We start from the raw sequence: 12,844 nt of genomic DNA, 5'->3' as shown, positions 1-12,844 counted from the left end.
CTGTAGAACCTCCATGGAGAATTAGTGACAGTCTAGGGCCAAAGTCTCTTCATATTACATCTGTGGAACTTCGACTCAAATCTCTGTCAACACATCTACTCTTCCCACCCTCTTCTTAGTTTTGTGAAGGGCATGAAGTCATTTCTTTTGGACCTGTGGGGGCAATAATGTTACAGAATTAAAGACTCTAGAAGACAGTACATTTTATATGTAGGTGTAGACCTGTTTTGCATGGAAAATATACTTAGCCTAAAGGATAGTGGCTTTCTACAACCTCTCATGCAGTGTACTTCCAGGAGTATTTGTGAGGGCTGTGAGAAGGAAAAATAAAACTAAAATAAAGTTAATGAACATACTCTCCTCCTCTCTCTCTTTGTGTTAAGTCAAAATATATTAGTATTTTCTGTGTGACAGAACCCCTGCTAGTGTCTTACTTTCTAATCTTTTCAGTGGCTTTTTAATTTGTGTATTTATTGGCATGTAGCCTAGCAATGTACTATTTGATAGTTTGGGTGTTCTCTTGATACACCAGTTGATGGAAACTGGAAGAGCATTATCTTGTTTGGATTAAATTACTGATTATTTGAGGACATTCCTAATTCCCATGGTAGAACCCAGTGGATTTTTCAAAAAGCTAAACCTGCAGTTCCAGGCCAAAAAATAACCCCCCAAAACCAATAACATTCACAATTCTAGAATCCTTTGCTTTTCTAGGTAACTTAACAGTTTAAAGTGTATTATTACTTAGCCTTCATAGTCTCTATAAGGTATTTGTGTAGGAAGACAATTATGGCTGAGTGCATTGGTTCATACCTATAGTCCCAGCACTCTAGGAAACTGAGATGGGCGGATTGCTGGTATCCAGGTGTTTGACACCAACCTGGGCAACATAGGGAGTACCTGTCTGCACAAATAGTAAATAAGTTAGCCAGGCATGGTGGCAAATGCACCTGCAGTCTCAGCTTCTCAGGAGGCTGAGGTGGGAGGATCACTTGAGCCTGGGAGGTCAAGGCTGCAGTGAGATGTGTTCATGCCACTGCACTCCAGCCTGGGTGACAGAGTGCGACTCAGTTGCAAAAAAAAAAAAAAGGTTAATTATTTATGTTGAAATACTGACTCAATATGTTTCTGGAAGAAATTTTGAGTTTTAAAATTTTTCCAAATTAGAGATTTATGAGCTAAATATTGCACCTTCTCGTTAGCCATTTATCTCTGTGTGAAACTGAACTAAAAAATTAGAGAATAACAGATTTCTAGGTATGACTTACAATCACCTTAAATATATGGAGACTGTCACACCTCAGCTGGCATCCTCTTTATAATGGATATTTTAGTCCGTTGACTGGGAATAGGGCTATAACATTGGAGATAGACTAGATCATTCTATAAGACTTACGGATCTCCTGATGAAACACTGTAATATCTTTGGACAAAAATTCTAGATCTTTATGCTTTTGTCAATCCATAGCAGATGCTGGGTGCTGTGCAGCTCAATCTGATTTATGTGAGTGTATCAGATTAAAACTCCTCATGATTCAGAGAATAATCAATAATGTACTGGTGGAACATTTACAAGCCTGATAGCTGTATTAGTCTATTCTTACGCTGCTAATAAAGACATACCTGAGACTGGGTAATTTATAAAGGAAAGAGGTTTAATGGACTCACAGTTCTACATGACTGGGGAGGCCTCACAATCACGGTGGAAGGCAAAGAAGAAGCAAAGGCACATCTTATATGGTGGCAGACATGAGAGCGTGTGCAGGGGAACTCCCCTATTTAAAACCATCAGATCTCCTGAGACTTATTCACTATCACGAGAACAACACGGGAGAAGGCCCCCCCATCCATGATTCAATTACCTCCCACTGGGTCCCTCCCACGACAGCCAAACCATATGATAGTCTAACAAATGGATTCTAGTTTGACCTGAGTTAATCTGATCACCTTTTAACACCACACAGTTGTTTTTATTGCCTGGGCATAATCCATACATATCACTGGAGAAAGATTATCCAAAAAGCTTATCCATGCCACTGGAGAAAGATAATCCATCCATACACTGGAGAAAGATTATGGGACTCTGTACTTTAACTTCCATCATTTGCAAGTATCCTATTTTCATATTTTCTTAAGAGGCATGTGAATGAGGTTTAACTATAACTTAAGAATTTTTCTTTTTTTTTTTATGAAGGAGTCATTGAAATAATTAAAATATGACATCCACTTGTTTCTTTTTCTTGGAACTTAGTTAGCAATGTGAGTAAATGTTCGGTAAAACCTCATTTTTTTAATAAAGCTCCAACTTGTGTTCTTTTCCTTTTGGAATGCAGCAGCCAAAAACTATAAACAGGAAACAGCCTGGAAGATATCACCTGGACAGCTATGAGCAATCAACACGGCGTCTACGTCCCACAGAAACAGAGGACATCGCAATAAAGGTTATTTTTATTTCCTGGATTCTTACATGAATAGATACATTTATGTTACTATTTTATGGCGAAGTTCTGTGAAAGTGTCCTAAATTGTGCCTTTAAATTCTTTTTACAGTTGTCATTAACCCTAACAACATTTTTAAAAATATCTGAGTTTTAGTTGTCAGTTCTTCCTCACCTCCCAGCCACAATTTTTGCTCCAGCAGCACATTTCAATAACCAGAGAATGTGCCTTTCTTCTGAATCTGCTTTAGAAGCTAGTGTTGCATGTATGTTTTTCTGGTATTCCTATGTTTATCAACCAAATAAATTGATTCATGGAGAATACCAACATTATAAATTCGTATTTTAGGAATATAAATTAGATAGTCATTGTTTTCAATCAGGGGAGACTCAGACTAGTGTATGCATTCACCAGTTTCCCGGTACTGCCCTTGATCTCATTTCAAACTTGGCTATTTGGACTCTCCCCAGGCATTGCGCTTAAGTTAAGGCAGAACAGGCAACCTAGAGTTGGGGATAAGAGGGAGTGGTCAGTGTTGTGCAGGAACTGGAATAGCTGCCAGCAGCAGTCAAGGGCCTCCATCCATGGGAGCTGCCAGAGTCCTGGAAACTTAGCAAACTGGCTGCATTGGCTATTGGAGGATATCCAATTCCTCTGCACAGCCTAGGCCAGTCAGAGAGACAGAGAGGCTCAGTATGGGGTGTATAGTAGAGCCAAGAGCTATGTTTAGGTCTCTCTCTCCTTGACACCTGACACAATACCTTCCCACAATAGCCACTTCATAATCGGAACAAACCTGTGATTGAATGGAACAAGCTAGTGCTAGCCCTCCCTTTTCCATTAACTTGATGTCTGGGCACATTACTATGCCTCACTGAGCCATGGTTTGCCCATCTTGAGGTGGACATGCCATTTTAGTGTGGTTTGTTGGGGGTTAAAAGGATATGTCACATAGGAATTTTAAAGAGGGTTCTAGTGATTCTTGACTTTGGTTATGCATTAGAATCACCTACAAAGCTTTAAAAAAATATGTGTGTGTGTGTGTGTGTGTGTGTGTGTGTGTGTGTGTGGTGTTCCTAGGCAATTATAATGGTCAGGCAGAGTGTGAACTAGGGGCTCTGAAAAGATAAGGAATGAGAGATTGGAAAGGGTCCTCTATGCTGTTGTTTCCCCACAATGCCCAGATAACAACTAATGTATTGGTGAATAAAAAGCAGGGCCAGTTTTTAATTGACATTTTCTGTTCACTATAGTAGGAATCTAAAAATATGTCTTTTCCATGTGTTTCATTAATTTTCATTTTGAAAGAAAAAAGAGAGACTATTATGATTTTTTTTTCCAAAATTGACCATTCACGCATTAGAAAAATAGCTGCTTATCAATGGCTCTGACTTTGCTGTGCTTCTGAATGGCCTCCGCAGTTTCAGGCTCACTTTCAAGCTCAAATTAATTTTTTTATTTATGGCGAAAGCTCACAAATTGGTAATGATGTATTTATTTTTTGAAATATTTTTATTGTGAAATACTATATACTTCAGAGAAGTACGTATTTATATCAGCAGCTCCCTCAGAAAATGCAGCAACACATGTATCTGCTGTCTTCTTACATATTTCCTGAGATATAATTGCCACCCCGACTCTTACAGTCATCATTTCCTTGATTATTCTTGCTATGCACGCATCCCTAAAAACATATTTTTAGTTTCTTAAAAGTTTAAATATGTGTGTATGGGTGTGTGTTGCTTCTTTTGCTCAACATTGTGTATGTGTAATTCATCCATACTGCTGTAACCACAATTCATTCACTCTCATTGCTGTTCTATTGTATAAATTGTTCTATTGTATAAATATACCAGAAGTTAATTATCTGTTCTACTTTTGATGGGCTGTTGGGTGTTTTTCAGTTTGGGCGTATTGTGAACAGTTGCTGAGTTATATGGTATGTGCATCCTCAGCCTTCCTAGATAATGGCAAACTGCTTTCCAAAGTGATGGTGCTAATTTACACTTTCACCAGAAGTGACTGAGAGTTCCAATTGTTCTACATCTTCACTAAAAAAATGCTTTTCTTTCTTTTTTTTTTTTTCCAAGTGTTATGTGCTGGGAGAGATGCAACTGTATCTTGCTGTGGTTTTTATTTGCATTTTTCTGATTACAAATAAGGTCAGACAACTTGCGATAAAGTTATATTTATGAAAATGGCCATCGGGGTTTGGGTTTGGATTTCTCTTTTGTGAATTACGAGGTTGTTTGTCCTTCTTCTCTTTAAAAATTCTTGGCCAGGCCTCGTGGCTCATGCCTGTGATTTCAGCACTTTGGGAGACCGAGGTGGGTGGATCGCGAGGTCAGGAGATCGAGACCATCCTGGCTGACATGGTGAAACCTGTCTGTACTAACAATGCAATAAATTAGCCGGGCGTGGTGGCAGACACCTGTAGTCCCAGCTACTCGGGAGGCCGAGGCAGGGAGGCAGGGAAATGGCGTGAACCCGGGAGGCAGAGCTTGCAGTGAACCGAGATCGCACCACTGCACTCCAGCCTGGAGGACAGAGCGAGACTCCGTCTCAAAAAAAAAAAAAAAAATTCTTGGTACTACTTTGACAGTCAAATATGTTGCAAAATTCTTCTCCCACTCTATGTGGCTTGGCTTTCTGCTCTATGATATCTTTCACTGAGCACAAGTTCTTAATTTTAATATAGTCTAGTATACAACTTTTCCTTTATGGTTAATGCTTTGGTGTTCGGTCTTATTTAAGAAAACTTTTCCTACGCAGAGGCCATGATGACGTTCTATATTAGCTCCTAAAAGCTTTGAAGCTACACTTTTTACCTTCAGTCCTTTAATACACATAAAATCAAATTTTGTGTTTAGTATGAAGTAGGGATGTGATTTAGTAGGTAAATCAGTGATGAATAATTTATTAGTAAATCATAAATGTAGCAGTAGTACATTTAGTCATTTTCCCAAATTTAGTAGTAAATCAGTAAGGTCTGATTTAATGTTTTCAAGTGTGATATCTAGTTGCCTAGCCCCATATATTGATCACTGTCCCCACTGATCTTCAGTGTGATGTCAGTTACACATCAAGGATCTATATGTGTGCGAATCAGTTGATAGCCTTTACTGATTTTTCTCAGATTTATTTGTCTGTTCAATATCCTGCTGTAATGATTACTATAGCTTTCTGATGAACATTGATACCTTTTAGAACAAGTCTTTATAACTATATTTTTGGTTTTTTTGTTTTTTGCCTTCTTAGCTATACTTGGCCCCTTGGGGGAAGGAGGCTTAGGTGGTCTGGGGCTCACACCTTTGAATTTGTATTTTTTCCTTATAGTTTGACTTGGCATTTCCTAACTGCTTCTTTTGGTGAGATTTTTTACAAACCAAATTTTGTTCATCGTTGTTACTTATTTTCAGAAGGAGAAAATGGACAATGGTCTGTCTGTGCCCTGCCTTTACATTTAAAAAAACATTCTTTTCATTGAGGTGAAATTCACTTAGCAGACAACCATTTCAAAGTGAACAGTCCAGTGGCATTTAGTACATTCACAATGTTGTGCAACATTTACCTAGTTCCAAAACTGTTTCATCACCCCAAGAGGAAATCTCAAACCCATTAAGCAATTGCTTCCCATTTCCCACTCCCCTTGCCCTGGGCAGCAACCAATGGATTTGCGTATTCTGGATATTTCATATAAATGGAATCATATACTAGGTGACATTTTGTGTCTATCTGGCTCCTGCTTTTAAATTTTAATTCATTCTTTCCCTGTATCCTTGATACTCCTTCCTATCAAAGTCACCTCATCTGCAATATACATACCCCTACCCCCATCATTATAGAACCAGCTCTAATGTGCTTGATGTGCTTAGGCATGCTCATATATTTGTAAAATATGTAGCGTTGTCATAAGTGTCTATGTGCTCTCAATTTATTTAAGTGTTTTCTTGATGTTTTGCTTCTGCTAAGTGCACCATTGTGTCCTGTAGACTGTGTCGCTGCGTTTTACTTATGCCCTAGTGATGTACACTGAGCTTGCCTCCATCTTTCCTCTATCAGAAACCCTGCTATGATGTTCATCATTGTACTATCCTTACAAGATGCTTTGCAAAGACCGATTTATATATTAGCTGATTTTCCAAGTTCAGATATCTAGTTGGGGAAGTCGGGATTTTAACCCTGCTGGTGGGGAATTTAGTGCATTTTGTAAAAGGTGGGAGGGAACGAAATTGTAAATGGTAGCAGGAGAAATTAACTTTAGCCTTCCTGCTCTTCTATCTTTCTTGTGTGGATGTTGTTCCTTCTTTTAGGTCAATGTAGCACCAAATCAGAAGGTGACATTTCATTCTTCTAGTTCTTTCCTGCTACTTTCAGACCATGACCTTCCCCTGTCACACTCATAAAGCTATGGTGTTTTCTGCCTACTCTCACATCTATTATCAAGGACCTCGTAATCACTCTTCCACCTTCACTGTAGATGTGAGTATGTTTCCTAGTCCACCATTCTATCTTTGTATGTGCCACACATGGTTAGGATTTAAACTTCCAAGGGCACAGTCTATCCAGTATCCCGGCCTGAAAATCCCCTAATCTACTGTCATTCCTTTGCACCTCACCTGGATAACTGTGTCACCTTCTCCATAGCACTCAGCAGCCTGGTTTTACATGTGTAGAAGGCATGAGGTAGGATTGCTGCAGAAAGGTTCTAAAGGAATTTTAGCATTCTTCATAACAGCACAAATTGAAAGACCCTCCTTTCACTTTCGTTCTCTTTAATTTTTCATTTACACCACTAAATAGCCATAACCCTAAATCACAATTTCACCATTGTGTGTTCTACCTTGTGTTGAGTCTTTTAGCACTTACACATTTTTATTTTAATGAGAAATTGTTCATTGATATCACAGGTATAATTTACTGCCACACTCATATAATCTGTATTCACACTTGGTCACCACCTGGAACTGCATCCCCTCTATCTTGCTCTATTAGACTAGTCAGTCACTGACAACAAAATCCTGGTACCCAAGTTTTCTCAGGCCTTTAATTTCATGGTCATTGTTTTTTTTAACACCATTGAAACCTTCAATATCTTGAGCCCCTTCTTTTTCTCCCAGTCCTTTAGTACCTTTCTGCAGGAATCCAACCTCGTGCCTTCTACACGTCTATAACCAGGCTGCTGAGTGCTATGGAGAAGGTGACACAGTGATACAGGCCAGCATGGTCACAGATTTATTATCTCCAATCTCAGCTGACTCCCCTCCCCCAGTAGCTATCTGCCATCCTTTCACATGTCTCTTAGCAGCATTATTTTCCAAACCTACAGTAGCTATGCAACTGTCACCACTCTATTGCCACCTCCTTCTCTCCCCTTTTGCCTCCTCTTTCTCCAGATCACCTTAGCTCCCAATTCGCTAAGAACATCAAGGGTGTCATGTAGGGCCCCTCTCAGTTTCATGCTGGCCCTTGTCCACAAGCATCTATTTTTGTGCCTCTTTTAGCCTCCTCACCTACTCTAGGAGAGAAAATGGAATCTTCAGCCTCTGAGGCTGTTTAATTTCTTTGCATGCCCTTTGTCATTTAACCATAATGACAGCCCTAGCCAGCTCTGCCCCAGCTAGCTCTATTCATCATTTCCTCTGACGTATTTTATAGTTTTTTGATCTTCGGCCTATTCTCACTATAGTTCTTTACCTACAAATGCTTTCAATGACATTCAGTATATTTTACAAAACTAGTTAAAAGGCCTCTTTTTCCAAAAAGTTTTTTGACTCATCCCAGATGTAAATGATTTTCTTTATGAGCTGCTATTGTACTTAGTGTCTGTGTGTCCCCTCTATTTGGTACTTAGCCCATAATGTAGTGTCTTGTACTCACTTCTTTCCATGGTTTACTTACTCAACTGATTGCAAGCTTCAAGAGAGTAGGGAGGATGCATTATGCCTTGTTTGTGATCTATGCCAACCTAACCCTGTGCCTCACACAGAATGAGGATGATCAGCCATATTTACAAAGCAATCAGCAATTCTAATCCAGCCCTTCCGTGAGACCCTCCTTCCATGACTAATTTCATGCTTAGCTATGTTATGGCTATTACTGAATGTTGTGCCATGTGTATTATAAGCTAGAGAAAACCTGCATGGACAAACATAATCTAGCCTTTTCGAGCAGAGTTTTTCACTCTCTAAGTTGTTCATTTTATGAAGAGTTTTTAGGGTTATATGTAGTTATAATTGAGATATCACAAATCCGTTCTGCAAAATTCCTAAACAATAGTGTGCTTAGAAATTTCATTTATGGTTTTGAAATAAGATATTAGTTTATGAGCAAAGTGTATCTTTAATTTCTCCTGATTTTTAGGAGCCCTTCCTCCCGTCATCTATGTCTACTTCATCCTTCTAATTCTTGGGTTCCGTTATTGTTTTATTTCCTATTTTTATAACTGGTAAAAGTATTAAGTCCACTTGAAGCTTGTTAAAACAAATAGATTCTGCGGGATGAAAAGAAGGTATTGTGATTTTTGCTGATTGCTGGCATTTATAACACAAGCAATATTGCCTCACTTCTTTTATTATTCTTTACTCTTTTTTTTAACTTCAGTGAATAGTTGGCCTACACAGTTCAGGAAACTCATTAATTACAGAGTTTTCCTCCTCAGTTAATGAAGTCATTTTGCTGGAATAATCTGTGGTTATTTCTCTTCTTTATTTTAATCACTAGGATTTGGGGAATTGTCTGGCAGTAAGAAAATAATTAATGTAGGGATTTCATTGGAAAGTGTTTGGGACAATTGTCTTTTAAGAATGTCCATATGTAAACAATCCGGTAATCCCAAATTTTCAGAGATTTTTAGCATTCTTCATAATATCGCAAATTGAAAGACCCTCCTTTCACTTTCATTCTCTTTAATTTTTCATTTACACCACTAAAAAACCATAACTCTAAATCAGAATTTCACCATTGTGTGTTCTACCTTGGGTTGAGTCTTTTAGCACTTACAAATTTTTATTTTAATTAGAATTATTCATTGATACCACACATATAATTTAATTTCTATATTTTTATTTTGTAGGTCACAAATGGATACTTTTCATGGGGCAGTGGTTTAGCCACATTATCCAATATAGACATTCGAATTCCAACAGGTAAGAGTCATTTGTTATGCATATTTGTAATTGTTCATGACCATAACCATAGTTTTCCAAGATAATTGAGCCTAACAAAGAGAGACTTTAAAGACATAAATATTATTTATGGTTACCTATTTGCACCATTCTGCTTGTGAGCCACTGTGTCACTGTGGGAATGGCTGGAAATGATAAGACCTGCCTTTCACCATGGGTCTATACCTTTGGACAATTATTTACTGTTCATTTGCTGATTTGGGCAATTTAAACAGTGGGGTGGTTGATTTCACTTTTTGTTTGAGAAACACTTTAAAGAAAGAGTATATGAGAAACTTATTTTCTATTTCTGAGAAATACTGAGGAAGTTTTCAAGATACTTAAAACTTACATATCCAATAATTATATTTAATATTTTTAAAAAGTTTTATTGAAGTTTAATTGATCCACAAAAATTGCATATATTTAATGCTTACATTTTGATGAGTTTGGGCATATGTATATACGTGTGAAAAACATCACCACAATAAAGGTGTTCAATATGCAATCGCTACCAAAAATTTCCTTATGTTCTTCTTTTCTTCAGTGTTTATTTTCTTCTGTTTTTACTTTATTTTTTGTGGGAAGAACACTTAACATGAGATTTATCCTCTTAACACATTTTAAAGTACACAGGGCTATGTTGTTAATTGTACATACTATATTAACCAGCAGATTTCTAGAACTTATTCATCCCACATAACTAAAATCCAAAAATAACTATTGAACAACAATTTCCCATTTTCCCTTTCCCCCATCTCCTGGAACCCACAATTCTATTTTCTGCTTCTGTGAAAAGAAGTGTCTAAACTTTTGACTAAATTAATTAAAATACCTAAAATAGTCAAAATTTTAGATACTTCATATAAGTGGAATCATAGAGTATTTCTCCTTCTATGGCTTGCTTATTTCATTTAGCATAATGTCCTCTAGGTTCATCCATGTTGTTGTGAATGGCAGGATTTCCTTCTTTTTATAAGACTGAATAATATCCCATTGCATGTATATACCACATTTTCTTTATTCATTCATCTGTCAATGGACATTTGGGTTGTTTCAATATCTTGGCTATTGTGAATGATGCTACAATGAAGATGGGGGAGCAGATATTTCTTTGAGACCCTAATTCTGATTCTCTTGCATAATACCCAGAAGCGGGATTGCTGGATCATATGACAATTCTATTTTTAGTTTTTCGAGGAACCTCCATGCTGTTTTCCATTGTTGGCTGCACAATTCTACATTGCCAGCAACAGTGTGTAAGGGTTCCAGTTTCTCCACATCCTCACTAACACTTGTTATCTTTCTTTTTTGTTGTTGTTACAGCCATTCTAACAGGTGTGAGGTGATATCTCATTATGGTTGTGATTTGCATTTCCCTGATGATTAGTGTTGTTGAATGCTATTTAATATATACCTGGTGGCCATTTGTGTGTCTTACTTGGAGAAATATCTCTATTCAGGTTCTTTGTCCATTTTTTAATTCAATTGTTTTGTTTCTGTTTCCGTTTTTTTTTTTTTTTTTTTTTTTTTTTTTTTTACTATTTTATATTTTGGATATTAATCTCTTATCAGACAGATAGTTTGCAAATATATTCTCTCATTCCATAGGTCTCCTTTTCATTCTGTTGTTTCCTTTGCTGTGCAGAAGCTCTTTAGTTTGATATGCTTCTACTTATCTATTTTTGGTTTTATTGCCTGTGCTTTGGTGTGAAATCCAAGAAATCACTGCCAAGTTCAATGCCAAGAAGCATTTCCTCTATTTTTTCTTTAAGGATTTTTATAGTTTCAGGTCTGACATTTAAGTTTTTAATTCATTTTGAGTTTATTTTTGTGTATGGTGTAGTATAGGCCAATTTTATTCTTTTGTATGTAGATATCCAGTTTGTTGAAACCACTTGCTGAAGACCAGTTGATTGCATATGTATGGGTTTATTTATGGTCTCTCTCTTCTGTTCCATTGATATATGCATGTGTCTTTATGCAAGTACCATACTGTTTTGAATACTATAGGTTTGTAATATATTTTGCAAGCAAAAAGTGTGATACTTCCAGCTTTGTTCTGCTTTCTTAAGATAGCTTTGGCTATTTGGGGTCTACTGTTTCCATATGAATTTTGGAATTGATTTTTCTATTTCTGTAAAAAATGCCATTGGGATTTTGATAAGGATTACATTGAATCTGTAGATTGCTTTGGGTAGTATGGACATTTTAACAATATTAATTCTTCTAGTCCCTAAGCCCAGATGTCTTTTCATTTTTTTGTTTGTGTTAATTTCACCAATGTCATAGTTTTCAGTGTATATGTTTTTCACCTCCCTGGTTAATTTTATTTCCAAGTACTTATATGCTAACAACAAATGATCTCAAATTAAGAAAACAATACTATCCACGATGGCATCAAAAGGAATAAAATATTTAGGAATAAACCCAGTACTTTTTCCTTAAAATGTCTCTGTAATTGAATAGAAATTTTTTTGACCTGGCCTGATGTTCATTAGAAATAGATTTTTCTATTATAAATGCAAAGACATAGATTTTTCTATTATACATGCAAAGACACTCTCTTCTTCAAAGAGAAATTGGAGAAGAGAGTGCCTTAATAAATTCACCCAAATCATTTTTATCTCAATTATTTATTTTAGTCAAAACTGTCCTTTATATTCTGAATGAATTGAATATTAAAGTTAAAACTAATCGTGATGATCTAGGCAATTATTTCATTGCTCTCTTTACTGATATCAGCCATTCTCTTAGTTTTTAAAATAATAAATCATTATATATATTTTTTTTCCTTTTCCAAAAAGATGTGTCAGAGAAAGGAGCTGTTTAGAATACCTTATTGCTGGAGATCAAAACTGGGCCATTGATTGTAAAACATTAGCTTTTTCTAAATGTGTTTTGATTTTATTTCACTAAGAATCCATCTCATTCTGTAGTTATCCTTTGTTTTGCTTTCTTAGGTCAGTTAACCATGATTGTGGGCCAAGTAGGATGTGGGAAGTCCTCTCTTCTCCTTGCCATCCTTGGTGAGATGCAGACGTTGGAAGGAAAAGTTCACTGGAGCAAGTATGTATATTTTAAGTTGGCTTCCATTGCTATGTCATACATCCGATAATCTTCCAAGGAAAGAACTTAGACAAATACATTTACATGTTCTAAGTCTGAAGACCACTCAGAAATAAGCACAGCTTTAAAAAAATTGGTGGAAACCTTCAAAGTCATAAATAAAAAGTTAC

At 36.7% G+C, this 12,844-nt stretch overlaps 3 protein-coding genes across 5 annotated transcripts in view; 2 read left to right on the top strand and 1 right to left on the bottom strand.

The window, feature by feature from the left end:
• Window positions 1-12,844, top strand: part of LDHB (lactate dehydrogenase B) — a 478,946-nt gene that overhangs the window by 214,721 nt on the left and 251,381 nt on the right. The gene's annotated exons all lie outside the window — the stretch shown is intronic.
• Window positions 1-12,844, bottom strand: part of CMAS (cytidine monophosphate N-acetylneuraminic acid synthetase) — a 412,527-nt gene that overhangs the window by 162,466 nt on the left and 237,217 nt on the right. The gene's annotated exons all lie outside the window — the stretch shown is intronic.
• ABCC9 (ATP binding cassette subfamily C member 9) overlaps window positions 1-12,844 on the top strand; it is a 140,792-nt gene that overhangs the window by 49,580 nt on the left and 78,368 nt on the right. For all 3 annotated transcript variants that reach the window (XM_050747609.1, XM_050747611.1, XM_050747610.1), the window contains exons 16-18: window positions 2,334-2,441; window positions 9,515-9,587; window positions 12,569-12,674. In XM_050747609.1, the coding sequence (XP_050603566.1) occupies window positions 2,334-2,441; window positions 9,515-9,587; window positions 12,569-12,674 (287 nt within the window). The remainder of the gene's footprint in view (window positions 1-2,333; window positions 2,442-9,514; window positions 9,588-12,568; window positions 12,675-12,844) is intronic.

Source organism: Macaca thibetana, chromosome 11 (assembly GCF_024542745.1).
Source record: "Macaca thibetana thibetana isolate TM-01 chromosome 11, ASM2454274v1, whole genome shotgun sequence".
NCBI classification, from domain to species: domain Eukaryota; kingdom Metazoa; phylum Chordata; class Mammalia; order Primates; family Cercopithecidae; genus Macaca; species Macaca thibetana.
The sequence above is the reverse complement of the archived record's forward strand: the minus strand, read 5'-3'. Positions and strand labels throughout refer to the sequence as shown.